The following is a 20746-nucleotide window of genomic DNA, read 5'->3' on the forward strand; positions in this document are numbered from 1 at the left end:
GGATCATCCCTACTACACAAAATCATTTGAAAACTACTTGTGGTCAGAAAATTTAGTAGGTCGGATAAATACTTAGGATCTACAGTAAAACCCCCATAATTTGAAATAATAGGGGCTCTAGCCCTTACGACTTAAAAGATTTTACAAAATATGAGGGACACCTCCCGAGGGAAAACAAAACACAACAATGGTACTTTTCTGTTATCCGCCCAATTCAAAATTTAAATGTTATCTTGAATGTTTAAGATCTTGTAATTGCCTCTTGAATTGATAGCTCCTTTTAATGTGCCTGAAACAGGGTTATCAAACATAATGGCTCATTGAGGGAAAAACAAGTGAAAAAAACTTGTGCAGTAGACCATAGTCGTGCACTCCACGAATAACCAACGTGAATTGACCGTGACAAACAGGTCCAACATCTGTATACTTGTTTACACTGAGGCAGGTGGTTGCAACCCATGGCCACATGTGCATCATACATATTGCAAATGTCTCTCATATTTCGAAATTTTACCAAATACAGTCAACCCTCGCTTTACGTGGATCCACATTCCACGTTTACGCGGTACCATACTGAAACCGGAATGCTCACATTCCGCAGTGCGTGTACCCCTTTACACGGGTGAAGTATAATTTTTTTATTTAGCTCATAAAATTCATACAAATTATCCGGCCAGAATATAATTTACATTGCTGGAATTCTTACAATTTGATGATCATTTTGAATATAAGCATCATAGATTTTGCATTAGACATACAAGTTTTAGATGTAATGTTTACTCTGAGTAAATATGTTATCTTTTGTGAAAAATATATGACATTTATATTCAAAATATTCCTGGTCTTGCAAGGAATCCAGCAATGTCAATTATATTATCCTAACTTTAGTCTGAGGTATTATTTATTACTAAAAACGTAAATACAGCTAGACCCCGACTTACGACGGGGTTAGGGACCCAAATCCAGGTCGTAAGTCCGACATGGATAAAAAAATAAATAAAATAAAATAATAATAATAAAAAATCTACAATGAAATACAGTACAGTAAAAGTAATGAATAATGAGAAATGGATACAGTACAGTGAAATTAATAAATAATGAGGAATGGATACAGTGTGACTGAGCACTTACCTTTAATGTAGTCAGCTGAATGCACATGAGGCCCCCATAATTTTCCAATTATACATGGAGACTACATTAACTGGAAACGTTTCGGTATAGAAAATGCGTGCGTCATTTGGAAAAAAAAAAAAAAAAATTTATCTATGTCGTAAGTCCCGACAGTCGTAAGTCGAAGCAGTCGTAAGTCGGGGTCTAGCTGTATTCTGGTTTCTCCCACACATTTCTCTGGTCGGGAGGGTTGGTGGGGGGGGGGGGGGTGGGAGGGACCGACCGACCATCTGGCGCGGTTCAAAGAATATTTTTTTTTTATTAACTGAAGATATTTGTTTTAGCTCATAAAATTCATACAAATTACCCGGCCAGAATATAATTTACAATGCTGGAATTCTTACAATTTGATGATCATTTTGAATATAAACATCATAGATTTTGCATTAGACATACAAATTTTAGAGCTAATGTTAACTCTGAGTAAATATGTTATCTTTTGTGCAAAATATATGACATTTATATTCAAAATATCCCTGGTCTTACAAGGAATCCAGCAATGTCAATTATATTATCCTAACTTAAGTCTGATGTATTATTTATTACTAAACGTTAAAATCTAGTGTTTCACCCAATCATTTCTCAGAGAGGTAGGGGCCAGTGAGCTGTGAAGAGGGGGGGGGGTGGGATTTGAGTCCATTATTTGAATGGACATTAACCTGGCGACTGTATTTCTCTTAAATATTAATTGTGTGAGCATACCATCATAAAATTTAGATGTTATTTTTACTACAACATAGGTATTGTGTCGGAAAAAGTGGAGTTTGGGGGTCGGGCCAGTCTCTATTGGAATCAATCCCATATGTTCTGTTGTTCACTTTACGGGTTTTCACTTTCCGTGGTACCCTGTGGGTTCAATTGACAATTGACCGAGTACGTAATCGGGGTACTACTGTATACAGCATATATAATAAAATTTCATTTGCTTTTCATTTAGTGTTTAATTTTCTTTGTTTAAAGGACTGTACAGGTAGTCATTTTCTGTTAAACTTATACAGCAAATACAGTTAACCCTCACTTTACGCGGTTAATGTAACCCGGAGGGTCCCGCGTAAAGTGAGAAACGCGTAAAGTGAATAACATAACCTATGGGATTAATTGAAATGGAGTCCGGGCCGATCCCCAAACTCCACTTTTTGACGACACACAACTATGTTGTAGTAAAAATTTTATCTTAACTTTATGATGGTATGAAAAAACAAGTAATATAGAAGAGGTTAGGTTAGGAAAACTAAAGGTTAACATAGGAAAAATAAAGGTTAGGTTAGAAAAGCTAAAAGTTAGGTGCAACACTTACGGTAGTAGAGATGGGTCGGCATACGGGGATGGAGGCTGGTTCCGAGGCAGAGGGCAGATTACTGGCCCTCAGGTGAATCACCATTACTAGGTGAATCACCATCACTGTCACTTACAGTTGTCAGGGCTTCCCTGACAAATCCCTCAAAGTCATCTTCACTGTCACTATCACTGGCTTGGGCTGGCTGTGGTGGGTTGCGGGCGAAGAACTCGGTTATGCTTTTTTGACGGCTGGTGTTTATGTTGTCGTGATACACCGTGATGTACGGCTCCATAGCCTGCACCAGCCGGGTATGGAAGACTTCATAGCGGTCATCGTCATTGTCGCGGGAAAGGAAGGACTTCATTTTCTCTGCACACTCCATGGCACCCTTAATATCACTATGAGTTAAACTGTGTTCTTCGGAGAATGACGCACCTTCTTCCTCCTCTTCACTGACGTGATCTTCTTCCAACATCTCGTCGGCAGTCACTTCAGGATCTCTGATCACCTCCAGGATGTCGTCGTTGGTGGTCTCGGAGAAGCCTGGAACTGTAACAGTCTGCGCAGCTTCTCTGGCAAGGTCCACTGCTACTGCAACATTCTGAACCTCACCAGTCACAGATTGACTCCTCCTCTCACCTGGTATTCCATGCAACACATGTCTCCATGCGTGACGAATTGCAGCAATAGACAGCTGATCCCATGACTCCACCAAGAAGTCCACAGCTTTCTTGATGTTAAATACTCTCTAGAATTGTTTGAACAGTATTTTTTGCTGTTCCAACTGTTGATCCTCATCTTCTTCGCTCTTGCTATCGGTGGTGGTGTCACTCAGGTTACGCAACTCTTCCCTGGTGTTGGTGTAGTCGTTCAGGAGCTGGAATTTTTTTGTTGAGAATGCAGCTTTTACATTACAGATTAACTCTTGGTCCATGGGCTGTAATATAGACGTAGTGTTGGGAGGAAGGAAGACCACTTTTACGTTGGGGTGACGATCTAACAGTAGGGGCGAGTGGCCTGGTGCATTGTCCAGCAGCAACAAAATATTGAATGGCACATTCTGTCGCTCACAGAATTTCTTTACATCGGGAACAAAACAGTCATCAAACCAGGAGAGGGACAGTGTAGAGAACATCCACGCCTTACGTGCGGTCAGCCAGTGGACATTTAGCTTGGTCATGTCCATGGTTTTGTAGGCGTGCGGCTTGCGTGCTGTGTGGATCACCGATAACTTGAGCTTACAGGTACCGGAGGCATTGGTGGTAAACAGGACGGTGATGCGTTCCTTCTGCATCTTCCGGCCCCGAATCCTGCTGGCATTCTTTACAACGAAGGACTTGGAAGGTAGCTTTTTCCAGAAAAGACCAGATTCGTCCATGTTAAACACCTGGTCGTCACTGTACTGTCCTTCCTCCATAATCTCACGTAAAAACGGAGGAAATTCCCTAGCCGCAGCACGGTCAGCACTCGCTTCTTCACCACCAATGTTTATATTGGTGATCTTGTTCCGGATCTTAAACCTCTGTAACCACCCAGAGGAAGCATTAAAGGGTTTGGGCTCTGTAATTCCCATCTTTCGTGCCACTGTGATGTACAGTTCACGTGCGTAGTCCTTAACAGAGCGCGTGTCAACCGCCATGTTCCGTCGCGCCTGACGCACCAAGTACCTCACAAGTAATTTTTCTGTCTTGAGAAGCACCTGGTTGTGAAAATACTTGATCATAGAAGCACCTGTAGACTTTGTGATCTGCATGTGCTCCTTTATCTTGGCTGCATCCTTCTTTATTGTTCGAATCGTAGATTCATTCACACCATGCTGGCGAGCCAAATCAACCTGCCTTGTTCCTTTCTCCAACTCTTGGATGATGGTATACTTCACCCCGTAGCTTAAGGAACGTCGTGTCTTCTTTGGCTTAGTGCCGCTGGGTCCAGGTAAGGAAAGGTTTCTCTCTGGGGGTGGTGGTCCGGCGGAAGCCATTTTACGGAACAATGGATGCGCGTTTACACGGTGTGGCCTTGAGGAATGAAACTGCCGCGGCTAGGTCAAGCGTCGTCTTTCCTCCCTCCCTCCCTCCCTCCCCCGGGTGGACATGTCATAATACTTTAAGCCAATTACAGCTAGCAGCAGAGGGGGGTAGGGATGCATGGCCAATCACAGGTCTGATACGTCATATGACGTCAGTGATAACGCAACAAAGACACACACTGAGCAACCTTACCGCGCCGCTTGCCCAAGCGGAGGGAGGAGGAGGGAGAGGCGAGGAGCAGAGGCAGGCAGGCGGGCGGGTGGCGGGTGGGGCGAATCTAAAAATAGCGTAGCGCCGGACACTCTCCGCGTAATGGGGTTCACGTACCGCGTAAAGTGAGCATGTGAGGTTCTGGCAAGGCACGTCGTAAACGTGGAAACGCGGAATGCGGGACTGCGTAAAGTGAGGGTTAACTGTATAACCATCAGTTTTCCCGCATTTTCAAAAATCCGGCACTCCTCAGGTCCCGAGGTTGCCGGATTTTTGATAGGCCACCTGTAGTAAGTGCTGGAACGCTGGAAAGTTTCAAAAGGAGGCTGGATAGATTCATGGATGATAGAGAGTGGTAGTAATTCTCGACAGGAACTGCCATGCACAAGCCAACTGGCCTACTGCTGACTCCCTATTTTCTTATGTTCTGATGTTCATAGAAATGATAGGCAACACCAGCAGCATCTACCAGAGATGCAAGACTACTGGTATAAACTGTAAACAGAAGTGGTCACAAAACTGATACTTGTGGGACTCCAAATTGCAAATCGACCAGACCTATGATGGGGTTTTCAGGAATCTAACCGCATCGGAAATAAGGTTTACCTGTATCCAGCAACACCAGGAGGGAGGACTTTCCTGTGCAAGTGTCTATTACCAAATTGTTATGAATTTTATATAAGGCAGTTTCAGTTGAATGTTACTTCCTACAGGCTGACTGGACCAGAAGGATCACTCCAATTCTCTCTAACAGAGAAAGTAACTGATCCAGCATAGCACACTATGTGATCATTGATAAGAACGAGAGATTGGGGACAGGATAATTTGACATTTTCAGTGTCAAGACCAGATTTCATAAAAAGTGGATGCAATAATTAAACCAATTCATTTGAGCTGTCATAGAATGGAACTAAACTTGCACTGTGATTTTCCCATTTACCTGTAATTCACTTCAGGTTTAGTGAACAACATTATGCCATTATATTACACTAGAATATTCTCACATTTCGTACCTGCTCAGAGCTACCATCAATGCGCAATGTATTTGGAGCTTCACATTCAAAATCTGGAATATCTTTGGTCCATACTAGTTGTACTCCTTCCCAATGACTAGGCCACCAGCAATTTTCATACTCTAGGTAGATTTTGTCAATGGTGCCATATCCCATAGAGGTTATTGCCTGTAAATCATAATCAAATATTATTATATAAAATATTTGTAGTAGAAATAATAACTATTCCCTCAACAAATTAGATACATACAATCACCCACAAAAGTCTGATAACCTGCTTGAATATTCGAACAACAGCCAACTGGCTGTCCTCTGGCTATGAGGTTTTAAACTGTAGGAGCTTTAATATTGTTTAAGTTTAACCACAGATGGCACTCCATGAACACAACTCAAATACAAAAATAAATGATGTCCTATGGAGGCACAAAGTCTGGTATGACTACAGAGTGCAATAATGGTATGAATAAGATTTTTAAAAATAAATTGTGTAAATATTTAAACCTCATACACGCTACATCAGCACTTCAAGTCTGGAGTAAATCAGTTGAACGTTTCTTTAGACAGCATAAAAAAAAATCTGCCATAGGACCAAATTATCACAATGGGTGAATGATGAAGTCTGATGAATAACTGGACAAAATGCAAGGATACCAATGTGAGGGAAAGGGAAATCGGACCTGATAAATGAACAGTGTGGAAGGTAAGTAGCTGTGAAACATTTCTGTAATATTGAAACACATTCCCCTTTTTAACTAAACCCATTGTACAGTAGTATATGTTCAGAAACTCCAAAAGTTTGACGAAATATTATGCACTTGTACACTAAATAACTTGGAAATAAAATAATGGAAGAAATAGAGCTTAATTATAAATTTAATTCAGTACAGGTACTCCTCATCTTACCTATTCGACTTATAACCACCCGGAAATACGACAGCCGCAGTCGTACAAATTTTTTTTTCACATTACGTATTTTTGAGTCCCAATGTTAGTAATCGCGCTGTGTAGTGACAAAATTTTTGTTTGTAATTCCCTTTAAAATGGCTGACAAGCGTAAAAGTGAGAGTTCTCTTAGTGGTGAGAAGAAAAATAGACACCCAGAAGTTTATGTAAATCTATCCAAAAATACAGTTGAAAATTTTTTACATAATAAAAATGTACAAATGTACTAAAATTTTTATCTCTTGTGCAAAATATATGACATTTATATTCAAATTAATCACTATCTTATAAGAATTCCAGCAATGTAAATTATATTTTCCAGGTCACTTCTGTGATATTTTATAAGCAAAAAATAAAAACTCAATCTAAAGGACATAAATAAACAAATGAATACTTCACTAGACCTTTGGCACCAACTGTCAAGCATGTCACTGTCACCTCCCCTTCCTCCCTCCATCCCTCCCAGCCAGGGTTTGGTGGTTATAGGCTTACAGTTTTTATCTTATATAATATCACAGACAAAAGTTAGGAGAATATAATTTGCATTGCTGGAATCCTTGCAAGACAGTTTATAATAATATAAACGTCATACAGTGAACCCTCATTTTACGCGGTTAATTCAACCCACGGAGGCTCGCGTAAAGCGAGAAATGCATAAAGTGAACAACATAACATATGGGATTAAATGAAATAGAGACCGGCTGACCCCCAAACTCCACTTTTTCCGATACAATACCTACTGTATGTTCTAGTAAAAATAACATCTTAATTTTATGATGATACACACACACAATTAATACTTAAGAGAAGTAGAGAAATACAGTCGCCAAGTTTATGTCCATTCAAATAATGGACTCAACTCCCTCCCCCTCTTCTCACACTCCTGGCTCCTCCCTCTCTGAGAAATGTTTGAGGGAAAACTGCTAGATTTTACGGTATAGTAATAAATAATACCTCAAAAAAAAGTTAGGATAATATAATTGACATTGCTGGATTCCTTGTAAGACCAGGAATATTTTGAATATAGATGTCATATATTTTGCACAAAAGATAAAATATTTACTCAGAGTAAACAAAATACTTAAAGTAGATCTAAAATTTGTAAGTCTAATGCAAAATCTATGATGTTTATATTCAAAATGACCATCAAATTGTAAGAATTCCAGTAATGTAAATTATATTCTGGCCGGGTAATTTGTATGAATTTTATGAGCTAAAACAAATATCTTCAGTTAATAAAAAAAAAAAATATTCTTCATGACACTATCTGTCAATCAAAGTACCCCACCTTGCCTCCCCCCCTCTTCCAACCGTGTCAGATGGTCGGTCCGTCCCTCCCTCCCCCCCACCACCCCTCCCTACCAGAGAAATGTGTGGGAGAAACCAGAATATTTACCTTTTTAGTCATAAATAATACCTCAGACTAAAGTTAGGATAATATAATTGACATTGCTGGATTCCTTGTAAGACCAGGAATATTTTGAATATAAATGTCATATATTTTGCACAAAAGATAACATATTTACTCAGAGTAATCATTATATCTAAAATTTGTATGTCTAATGCAAAATCTATGATGTTTATATTCAAAATTATCATCAAATTGTAAGAATTCCAGCAATGTAAATTATATTCTGACCGGGTAATTTTTATGAATTTTATGAGCTAAAACAAATATCTTCAGTTAATAAAAAAAAAAAAATATTCTTCACACCGTAACAGATGGTCGGTCGGTCCCTCCCTACCAGATGTGTGGGAAAACCAGAATATTTACCTTTTTAGTAATAAATAATACCTCAAACTAAAGTTAGGATAATATAATTGACATTGCTGGATTCCTTGTAAGACCAGGAATATTCTGAATACAAATGTCATATATTTTGCACAAAAAATAACTTATTTACTCAGAGTAAACATTATATCTAAAATTTGTATGTCTAATGCAAAATCTATGATGTTTATATTCAAAATGATCATCATATTGTAAGAATTCCAGCAATGTAAATTATATTCTGGCCGGGTAATTTGTATGAATTTTATGAGCTAAAACAGGCAGGCAAGCAGGCAGGCGGGTGGTGGGTGGGGCGAATCTAATAATAGCGTCTCGAGCCGGACACTCTGCGCGTATAGGTGGAAAAAAAACCGTGTTAAGTGAAAGTTCGGCTCTGGCGAGGCACCACGTATACGTGAAATTGCGCTAAGCGAAACCACGTTAAGCGGGGTATTACTGTATAAGTTTTAGCTCATAAAATTTATACAAATTACCTGGCCAGAATATAATTTACATTGCTGGAATTCTTACAATATGATGATCATTTTGAATATAAACATCATGGATTTTGCATTAGACATACAAATTTTAGATTTAATGTAATAATTTGGTTTACACAAAGCAAATATTTTATCTTTTGTGCAAAATATATGACGTTTACATTCAAAATATTCCCTGACCTGCAAGGAATCCAGAAATGTCAATTATATTATCCTAACTTTAGTCTGAGGTATTTTTTATTACTAAACGTTCAAATCAGTGTTTCACCCAATCATTTCTCAGAGAGGTAGGGGCCAGTGAGCTGGGAAGAGTGGGGGGGGGGATTTGAGTTCATTATTTGAATGGACATTAACCTGGCGACTGTATTTCTCTTAAATATTAATTGTGTGAGCATACCATCATAAAATTTAGATGTTATTTTTACTACAACATAGGTATTGCGTCGGAAAAAGTGGAGTTTGGGGATCGGGCCAGTCTCTATTGGAATTAATCCCATATGTTCTGTTGTTCACTTTACGCGGTTTTCACTTTCCGCGGTACCCTGTGGGTTCAATTGACCGCAATCGGGGTACTACTGTATGTACTTTTTCTGAGAGTTGGAACCAATTGGAACCAATTATTTTCACATTTTCGACTTACGACCTGGTCGTCGGTCCCTAACCCCGTCGTAAGTCGGGGACTGACTGTACTTACTTTTTGAAGCTTTGTTGGAAGAGCAGGGGAGAAGAGGCTGGAGTGACTCTTCAAGTATCCTATAGAAGGGGTCACTATGACATGCTGAGCTTCAAATTCACTCCCATCTCTGAAATATTAATATACATTTTACAAAAGATAAGTTTTCATTATTTTACAAAACTTCAAGGTAAGACCAAAGGGAAAATTTAATATCAAATACCCCTGTACTGAAATTAGTACCGTAATTTAGTCATAAAAAAAATTTCTAACATTAAAAGAAAGATGCCGTCTATAACTCCACGATTTTTTTCTAAAATATAAAATAATCCATAAAATGCACTCATAATTCTATAATTTAATATCATGCATCCAATTTTTCATAAAAACTACTAGCAATATTTTCAATTAGGCTCAAAGTTGCTATCAACCCCATGGTCATTAAGTGATACTAATGAGGGTAAACACATTTTGTGCACATATGGAGATTAAAAGATTCATAAGAATGGTCACATTTTTTCACTTACTTGCACTTGATGATCACAGGGTAAGTTGTGCCATCTGGTCGAAAATAACCACCACTTTCAGCCATAACTTCACTTGCATAGTCAATGCTAAAAGGAAATATGCATTACAAAAAAATCAAGTTTAACGAGAACTGTTACCATATTTTGCGGCGTAGAAGACGCTGTATCGTAGAAGATGCACCCCTGATTTTGGAAATGTAATTCTAGGAAAACTTTTTATTCTTATTAACTTTGTTCTTGTTCGCAAACTTAAGCCATTTCGTTTCATGAAGCGAAAACACCAACAAGCAGTTCCTTTGAAGTCATCCACCCCTGTGTTTGCTGCAAACCTTCTTGCTTCCAAAATGATCATCTTCGTAGTCACCGCAAAACCCAAATTTCTTTGGTTTAATATCCATGTTTTCAAGTTTTCTTCTAAACTCAGTAGGCTCTCATATTTGGACACCTATTTAGACTGTAAAAACCTCGCAAAATTCAAATCGTCCAAATTTAAATATTTCATATGGAGAAAATTAATTTGAGTCTGGTACTTTAGATGTTTGGCTAAATTTTGCCTCATTTACCCTACTTTTTTGGCGAATTACTACCTGTAATAAAGCAACATCCTAATAAGCCAATGAAAATAACAGATAAAGTTTAAGAAAAACTAAAAACAACACAGAAAAAGTTTTCATGTTCTACAGCTTCAGCTAGAGTTGAACCTGATGACTTGGCAACTTTGTCATCCGGGTAAAAACACAAACAACAACATTGGCTGTCCTTATGTTTTCAACTTTACCACCACTGGAGGGTAGAATTTTTCTTTTTTAAATTCAGAAACAATAATTAAAATATACTGTATATGAATAGTAAAAAAGTGTTGCCTTCATATTCTTATGTAGAATAATGACGATATGTTTTCACGTGTGCGCACTTGCATACAAACAGTCTCACTTTTTTCTTTACCATTAATGGTTAGCTACTTTTATTGTTCCATTTAAAACATTAAATAACATTACTTCAAACAACCATATTAATTTTTTTACACTCATTTTACTACAGCTACAACCAGGGTCTGATTTTCTTCATTTTTATATGTAGAACCAGTAAGTCACTGGTTTTGTAAACATTAACGAAAACAATGCCATCTCATCTCCTCATGAGTTTTAATATTCTACGTATTATTAATGAATTGCTTTGTTCATTTTGCACACATAAACATTAATTCAATCAAAGAGTCATTCAGTAATAAACAATAATGAATCTTTTGTACATAAGAGAAATAACGCTGTTTACACGACTGTGCACGTCTGAACACTGGCGGGCCACTCAAACCCGTCGAAATTCGAGTTTCTGCAGTAAAAATTTGTAATTGTGTATTTTTTTTTCTTGTGTCCAAATAAAAACGTAAAATTAAAAACTCGCGAAATTTGAGAACCTACTGTATGGCCATTTTGCTGGTACAGTGAGTTCTGCTATAACGCGTGTTTTGATAACGCGAATTTGCTCTAACACGATTTATGAATTAGGAACGATATTTGTATAACGTGAACGCTTGTTTGCTATAACGCGATTTTTGCTTACTATTTCTCCAATTTTGTGGTATTAATTGTGAATATGGTAAAGAAGAATATCTCCAAGAAGCGTTCTGGTGATAGAATTCCCAGTGATGATCGTAAAAGAAAGGATATAACACTTGAAGAGAAGCTCGATGTTATCAACCTCAAAATCACCCTTCTCCCCCATCAAGTTACATTCATATTTTTTCAAGGTAAAGTGTTACATTTACTGTATGATTTCATTATTAGATATGAATGTAACATTTATTTAGACTGTGCTATCCTTTGTGTTAGGCTAACTACTAAATTTTTTCGATTTCGAGTAATCTGCACCTAACCCTATTTTCTCCATAAGCCCTGTTATTTCTATTGCGCGATTTTCTATAACACGATATTTTACAAGAACACAATTATCGCGTTATAGCAGAACTACCTGTACTATATGAAGATTATGCTTCTGTTTATTCTTTTTTTTAATTCTTCCTCCTGCTTCCTCCACTGGCGAATCATCTTCTCAGTAGGTGGTGTCCGAAGTTTCTCTCTGTTGCCCTGTTTCCATGTTCTTTGGCATATCGCACTACTTCAAGTTTAAATGCGATATTATATTTATGTCTCCTTGATACACCTTCGTTAGATGAGGAAGATAATTTGCAGGAATGAAAATGGCTTGTGACACAAGTGAAGGCCTGGTAGTGAATGAACAAAGTTCTAGACAATCGAATGTGAAGACACAAAAAATCCTGCGCTTTGAGACCAGCAGACAACCTTTCGCAATTCCCCAATAGATGGCGCTGCCACACCACTGCCATTAGTAAACAAACCGCACAACAGCAAAGGTTGTGTAGCTGCAGCCATTTATTTTTTACCTACTGAGTAAGTAAATACTCGTAATCGTATTTTTAGTAGTATATCAATAATATTAGTTAAATCAATTGTTTTATAGTATAGAGAATACTTGTAATTGCTAAGTAATGACGTAACAGTCTTTGTAAGGGGCCGATTTCAGTTGAACCTAAGAAAGCCTCCACTACAACCCATCAACTACAGGTTGACAATCCCTTATCCGAAATCCTTGGGACCAGATGCATTTCGGTTTTCAGAATGGTTAGTTTTTTTTTTTTTTTTTTACAGGGATCAGCCCACCCAGGCACAGGTCACTGACCCACATTAGGCCTGATGATGATGATGATGATGATGATAATAAAATAAAATAATATAATATAATAATAAATAATAATAATAATAATAATAATAATTCATAGGTCTAGGTCGTGTTTCTCACTTTTGATTTTTTTCATTCTTGTATTTCTTTATTATTATTATTATTATTTTATTCTTACAGTATTATTGTTATTATTATTATTGTTATCATTCTTATTCTATTTTTGTGTATTTTTTATTAAAAATTTTATTTACCATGAATAATTATTATTATAACTGTATTATCATTATTATCATAATTATTATTACTATTATATTTTCACCCCCCAGGCTCCGATGTGGGTCAGTGACCTGTGCCCGGGTGGGCTAATACAAAAAAAAAAAAAAAATGCCCCAAAAAAAAAAAAAAAAAAAAAAACTTTCGGTTTTCAGAGCTTTTCGGTTTTTGGAATTTCGGATAAAGGGTTGTCAACCTGTAGTGTTGTGGAAGACGCATGGTAATTTTCAAGGTATATTTTTGTAATAAAAAGTGCGTCTTCTATGCAGCAAAATATGGTAGTCATAACTAGTAATTGTTAAAGAATCTGAATTTATAATAAGAGAATAATTGTATAATAACTGCACCTGTATGTGGCTAAAAAAAGTCCCCAACTCTTGTTTTGTACATGATCAATAACATATCTTAAATTTGATACAAAGTGTAAAACAAGGTATTTTATAAATCAAATCATATCCATCCAATGAGGGATATGATTCAATATAGTACAGTATAAGGCAAACTGCAATCCTTCAATGTTGACCTTATTTTGGGTGAACATCTTCAAAACAAGGAATAAAATGTAATACTTTACCAAGGGATACATTCAACCCGCATGATATAAGCCAGGTGATATGCTATAAATGACTAGTTTATTTAAAATTTATGATCCGAGAATGGCGAAGAATACGTTTTTGTACTGTACATAACTTGATATCAATGTATAAAATGTAGGAAAATAATATAATTGGGAAATAAAGGCATTATTCATGACCATTTAATGTTACCACTTTTAACCACAATTTACCAGAATATGTACACAGCTACAACATATTCACAATTACTATCACTGCTCCAAACCCTCTCCCTCTTTCTCTCACTTAACCATCTCCCTCCCTCCTCCTTGTCTTCCTCCTTCCTCCACATCTCCCTCACTCTTCCTTGTCTCCCAATCTCCCCTCCCTCCCCATTCCAATTGTCTACTCTCTCTTTTTGCTCCCAGGAATCATGCAATTGAGGGATGTTGAGGTCTTGATCTTGGAATATATTTTGTATTGACCATGACAGTCGATAGGTATTAACTGTACAAAGTGAACTAAACAACAATCCATGCATCTCATCTGTCCTCTCCATCACCACCTTTCTCTACCACACCATTCCTCCCTCCCTTCTCATGGAAACTTTTTCTTGCACACCAAATACAAAAAATTCGAACTGGGAGTCATGTATTCTGTGTTGTCCATAAGGTTGGTTATAATGCTCCATCACCGTACTCTGTTCAGGATCATAAGCTTTGAAAAAAGATTGTATCTTAAAGGCCTCCACAGAAGTTAGCTGCTTCATGGATGCAGACAACTGATTGTACAAGCTGGGGGCTTTACTGTACAGGAAAAGAATCAGGCAGCAAAAGAACATTCCTGTACTGCTCTAGGCTTACTGCTTACCTATCAACTTCACTTCTTAGTTTTAAATTTGTTCTTGTATCTGCCAGAATAGCTTCTAAGATGGACAGAAACCCAGCCTTGGGGTTCATGTTTTCTTTTCCACTACAGAATACATAGTTCCCCCAACAGCTGGCTGACAATTGATGAAGAGAATCACAGGCATTATCAATTCTTTGCCATCTGAAATGAAATACAATTTGTATTATTTTCACGAACAAGAAAATTAAGGTAAAAAAAAAGTGATTACATACAGAAAACTTCCCTAATTGCGCGCACGCGCGCACGCACGCACGCACGCACGCACACACACACACACACATACAAACACACACACACACACACACACACACACACACAGAATTTTCCAGGTACAGGGAAAATGTTCTCAGAATTTCTGGAAAATGTGCCTAATTTTCATCTCTCAAACTTTCCCAGCACCCAGAAACATTCCGGGGATGTAGGCTAGTTTCTGTCTGCAAAATGCGTAGTTTAGAACTCTTGTAAACTTTCCCCAGTAACTGGAAAAAATTCTGTGGTTGCAAGGAAATCTCTCATTCCTGGAAGTGCTCTGCACCAATTGTTCCGGCGAAAGGAGATATCACTTACAGTATGTATTTCATTTTAAATTTTATGTGTGCTAGACAGTAGAAGAACTACCATGCATTCACTTACCTTAAGGTCCAATAATATAAAGCCAACTTTATTCTTCTCACAATCAGGGAATCTTTATCACAGGCTTTTAAGTAAGTAAAAAAAAAATTTCGGTAAACATCTCCAACTGATATCTGATCAACCCCTTTCAATTTCTTTGAATGATTGTATTCCTTGCAGTCATCATCTGCTTCCTCCATTATTTCAAGAACTTCTTGTATGATGTTTTCCTTTATTTGTCTTCCATTCTCCATGACGAAAACACCTAATGGTAAAGCATATTGTGTGTGTTAACAAAACTAAACAACTAATAGGAGCTTCATTATGTTCAGACAATTAAAAACTTCCAGAGTGACCTAGAATACTGTACAAGTATACAAAATGTTCCAGAATATAAGAGAAATATTTTAATAATATATAGTTTTAAATCTTTCACAAATGATAGAAATTTACATCAAGGCTAAATCTGAAATCCTAAATTGCATGAAATTGGTAGGTATTGTAATAGGTATGCATGTACTGTATTGAATTTTTTTGGCATACAGTAATTATAAAATAATTTTGATTTCTTGAAAAACATGCAACAATTCTAAAATAAATCCAATACTGTATAGCTGTAATGATACATATAGCACAACACACAGTTTTATATACAAAATATTTATACAGGTTGTACCTCTCTAGTCCGGCAACCTCGGGACCTGACCGGTGCCGGACCATGGAAATTCACCCTTTTCCTGGATAGATAGTGACTTGTGCTTATGCCTGGAAGCACTAGCACCACTTTCTCTGCATCATGGTCTCTTTGAAGACATATTGAAGGGTTAAATGTCGTATAGTAGCTTCTCAAATTTCGCGAGTTTTTAATTCTTAACGTATTTTATTGGAACAGAAAAAAATAAATAAATAAAAATTTTGACGTTTCTTCAAAGAATTTATAGCAACTTTGAGCAGTGTCAGTGACAGTGATTTTCTGTGAAGTGTATAGTGCATTGTGTATTTAGTGCCATAACTGTGTGACCTTGTTCTAAAGGATTCCCAAGGTGTAAGGCATGTTCAGGGCATGTGTGAGGAGTAGAGTTTAGCGCTGCATCCTCCCGCCATGCCTGGAAGGTAACTGACGAGTCGCCGCCTCCACCCATTCACAGCGAGACTGCCCGAGACGCGCGCACACACACACACACGTACGAACACACTGACTGCGGCCATTCCTTTATATATATTTTATATATATATATATATATAATCTACTTATCTGTGCATTTAATTATTTTTTTTGTCTCCGATCTTGTTGATACGACGGGCTGACCGGTCAACACTGATTTAAGACGCAGTACACAGATTAAGTTATTATGTCTCGTGCCTTACGCAGTCGTGGAGCCAACGCCCAGATGAGTCAGTCGGATGACAGCTCCGCAGAGATGGATGACCAGGCTGAATAGGACGCTCCAGCTCCCACCACATCGCGCAGCCCTTCACCTCGATCTCCAGCGTTGTCTTCAGAGATAATTGCTTTAATGAAGTTTATGAGGGATGAAAGGCGTCACGACTTTGCTAAAAGACGTGTGGAGGACGAAGAAAGAAGGCAAGCAGAGGCAGAGAGAGACCACCTCACTGTTAACCAAGCCCCTGGCTCTAACACTGCCTCGGTATCGACTGGTTCGGATACCTCATCAACGTTTTCTTCACGCCCCCCAGCCCCCCAGCCCCCCCTAAAGCGGCTGCTGAAACACCGCCCATCTTGAAGCCTGATGTGAATTTCCAGACTTTTTGTGAATGGCGGTGACGGTGGACTGATTATGCTACAATGGTGGACCTCCAGAGTTTGTCACAGCCTAAACAACTTATTCAGCTGCGTATGTGCCTGTCTTTGGAAACTCAGCGTGTCTTGGAACATACGTTGAAGGTACCTCCGACCTCTTCGTTGTCTGTAGAGGAGGTACTGGATATTCTACAACGGCACATCAAAGGGCAGCAGAATGAAGCTCTACCCAGGAGGGAATTGTTTAGCTGCAGACAGATGGAGGGCGAGACTTTTGATGCCTTTTATGTACGACTCAAGAGAGCCTCGGAAGAGGTAGATATATGCCCAGGTAACCACCAGCAGTGCGAGGAGACCCAGTTGAAGAAGGTGATCCTGATGGGTGTTAAGGACGAGGAGCTTGTCCAACGCCTCACCTTCCTCGACTCTTCCTCTTCTCTTAAGGATGTGTTGACAATATGTCGCTCCTATGAGGCTGCCAGGTGTGCCACCTCTGCCATCCGAGCTCCCCCTACAGCTGTACGCGCTGTGTCCCGGTACAAGAAGGACAAGAAGTCTACTCCAACGCCTTCGCCCACCACGCCCACGCCCGGTTCCTTTTGTAACAACTGTGGTAAGCAGCACGGAACACAGGTGTGTCCAGCTGTTGAGTCTACCTGCAACAGTTGTGACCGTAAAGGCCACTGGTCGCTCACAGTGCGGTGCCCAGCTAAGCACGTCCAGTGCAATGTGTGCGGTCATCTGGGCCACTACGACAAGTGTTGCCCTTCCAACAAACCCAAGGGACAGCGTCGGCGGAGGCAGCAGCGCCCTTCCACCAGTGAGGGCCGTCCACAGTCTTCCAATCAGAAGCATGACGACCCTGGACAACGCTCGAGCCATATTAGGAATGTGTGCTCCCCCTCGCGTCCCAGGACCAAAGTCCCCCAGCACATCAGCGTCATCGTGACCGACGGCAGTGTGTCATCCCGTCTTCAGATGTTGCCCGACACCGGTCCTGATGCTACAGTCATCGGTCCCCAGCATTTGCAATGCTTGGGGCTCTCTCCAAGTGATCTAGGACCGCCAGCCAAGGATCTCCGCTTCACGGCAGATGGTTCACAGATGGCCCCAGCCCTAGGTTCAATCCAAGCACAAGTCACCTTTGGCAACAGGTCGTGTCAAGCCTGGATTGATGTGCATAACGGTGTCCTGACTCCTTTGCTGTCCTACAGACATTGTCAAGAGTTGGCCATCATCTCCCAGGGCTTCCCCAAACCTATTCTCGAGGTAAAACATGCCAACAGGGTGCACGAAGGGAGCAGCAACTACCCTGCTGCCGCCCTACCCCTACCTCTTGCCAGTGACACCTCTCCTTCGGATGCTCGGAAGTACTTCCTGAAGGAATTCAGCTACGTTCTGGTGACCAAGTCCGCTCTGGAATCCAAGCCTCTCAAGAAGATGGTAGGCCCCCCGATGAGGATCCACCTGAGGGACGCGCGAAGCCCTTCGCTATCTACACCCCTCGACTGGTCCCCCTGGCCTTCTGCGAGGCGGTCAAAAACGAGCTGGACTCCATGGTCGCCCAAGAAATTATTGCACCAGCCGGTGATGACCCGTCTCCATGGTGTCACCCTATGGCAGTCGTCGCAAAACCTAAAGGTGGTGTTCGGATCACCACTGACCTCTCCAAGCTCAACAGCCAGGTGTCTCGTCCTGCGCACCCTTCTCCCACACCCTTTGCAGCTATACGCAGTGTGAACCCGAAGGCACGCTTCTTCATGACGATGGACGCCCTGTGTGGATACTGGCAGATAGAGCTTGCCGAAGAAGACCGACCACTTACAACTTTCATCACCCCGCATGGACATTACAGTTACTGACGTGGCCCCATGGGATCCGCCGCTACAGGAGATGCTTTCTGTCTTCGAGGTGATATGGCTCTACAAGGTCTGGCAAACTGCGTGAAAGTGGTCGACGACTTACTCGTGTACGATGAGGATTACATGGACCACCTCTGCCGTATCTACGAAGTACTCAACAGGTGCCGGAAGCACAGCATCACCCTAAATGCCGACAAGTTTGTTCTGGCCAGCTCTTCAGTGGACTTTGTGGGTACCTACACCCTCTCAGGGAATGGTATCGCAGCTGACCCGGAAAAGGTCCGCGCCATCACGGATTTTCCCACCCCTGCCAACCTCACCGACTTGAGGTCCTTCATCGGTCTCGTCAACCAGTTAGCAGAGTTTTCGCCGGACATCTCAGCAGCTGTCCAACCACTTCGCCCCCTGATGAGCCCCAAGAGGACATTCCTGTGGACCCCCGACCACGACAAGGCCTTCCAGCAAGTGAAACAGGCCCTGTCTAGTCCACCTGTCCTCGCCACGTTTGACCCAGCCTTTTCGACGGTTCTGCAGACAGATGCCTCACGCTTGTACGGCGTGGGATACGCCCTATTGCAGGATCATGGTGGAGGGCAGTTCCGGCTCGTCCAGTGTGGCTCGCGTTTCCTCTGACACCGAGACGCGCTATGCCACTATTGAGTTGGAGCTGTTGGCTGTGGTTTGGGAGATGTCCAAGTGCAGGTTTTACCTCATAGGCCTGCAACACTTTCACCTAGTGACCGACCATCGCCCGCTTGTCCCGATCCTCAACCACTACTCGCTGGACGCCGTTGAGAACCCTCGCCTCCAGCGTCTGAAAGAGAAGCTCTCGGCGTACGTCTTCATAGCAGTGTGGCGTGCTGGTAAGGAGCTCTGCATCCCTGATGCCTTATCCCGCTCTCCTGTCAGCCGCCCTACTCCAGCAGACCATGTGCTCGATGCCGACCTCGCTCTTTCCGTCAGGACTGTGGTCACTCTACACGCCGTCCAATCCCTTCGTTCGGACCTGTCACCAGATGACGACAAGGCAATGGAGGACCTTCGAACAGCGGCCCGAGATGACCCTTCCTACATCCGACTCGTCGAGTGTGTGAGGAATGGATTCCCTAGCAACCACTACAACCATCACAACACCCTGCTCCAGTATTGGAAACTCCGCGATGAACTCTACTGCGACGGGGACCTTGTTCTGTATGGAGCACGTGTAGCTGTCCCTGCTGCCTCACGTCCCCACGTCTTGGCTCGCCTTCACGACAGTCACCGTGGAGCTGAGGCCACCAAACGACGTGCACGACAGACTGTGTTCTGGCCCGGCATCGACTCCGACATCTCCAATGTTGTCCGTGCGTGTGAGCCCTGCCAAGTATTACAACCCAGCCAGCAGCAGGAACCCTTCATGAGTGACGACAACCCCACCCGGCCCTTTGAGTCTGTGTGGGCCGACTTTTTGTCTATGTCAGGAAAGTCCTTCCTTGTTATCGTCGACCGTTTCTCTGGTTGGCCGGTTGTCATCAAGTGCGGTAATGACACGACGTCTGCCGCCACCATCAGCAAGTTCCGCCACTACTTCCATGATGTGGGCGTTCCTGTGCGCCTGCGAACCGACGGAGGGCCCCAGTTCACAAGCCGGGACTTTGCTGTGTTCCTTGACCGATGGGGAGTCCGGCATGTGTTGTCATCGCCCCATTACCCGCAGTCCAACGGCCACGCTGAGGCTGCTGTCAAATCCCTGAAGCACCTCATCCTTAAGGTGGCCCCTTCTGGGAATATTGACTGCGAGGCCTTCGACCGGGGTCTTCTTGAACTACGCAACACACCTAACTACACCAGACGCTCCCCTGCCCAGGTCTTGTATGGACGCCCCCTTCGTTCTTGTGTCCCTGCTCACCCTCAATCCTTCTCCAAGGAGTGGCAGGCCAAGACAGAGGATTGTGATCGCCAAGCCGCCGAACGTGTTCA

The 20746-nt window shown here is 41.2% G+C and overlaps 1 protein-coding gene across 8 annotated transcripts in view; it reads right to left on the bottom strand.

Annotated features, from left to right (window-relative positions):
- Positions 1–20746, bottom strand: part of LOC121853589 (spermine oxidase-like) — a 95761-nt gene that overhangs the window by 24744 nt on the left and 50271 nt on the right. For all 8 annotated transcript variants that reach the window (XR_006086363.1, XM_042347839.1, XM_042347848.1 and 5 more), the window contains 5 exons: positions 15185–15428; positions 14513–14692; positions 10113–10199; positions 9607–9715; positions 5700–5867 (listed from right to left, as the gene is read on the bottom strand). Coding sequence is in view for 7 of the 8 variants with exons in the window: in XM_042347839.1 (XP_042203773.1) it covers positions 5700–5867; positions 9607–9715; positions 10113–10199; positions 14513–14692; positions 15185–15428 (788 nt within the window). In the remaining variant the exon portion in view is untranslated. The remainder of the gene's footprint in view (positions 1–5699; positions 5868–9606; positions 9716–10112; positions 10200–14512; positions 14693–15184; positions 15429–20746) is intronic.

This window comes from Homarus americanus, unplaced genomic scaffold (genome assembly GCF_018991925.1).
Source record: "Homarus americanus isolate GMGI-L3 unplaced genomic scaffold, GMGI_Hamer_2.0 scaffold50564, whole genome shotgun sequence".
Classification (NCBI taxonomy): Eukaryota; Metazoa; Arthropoda; class Malacostraca; order Decapoda; family Nephropidae; genus Homarus; species Homarus americanus.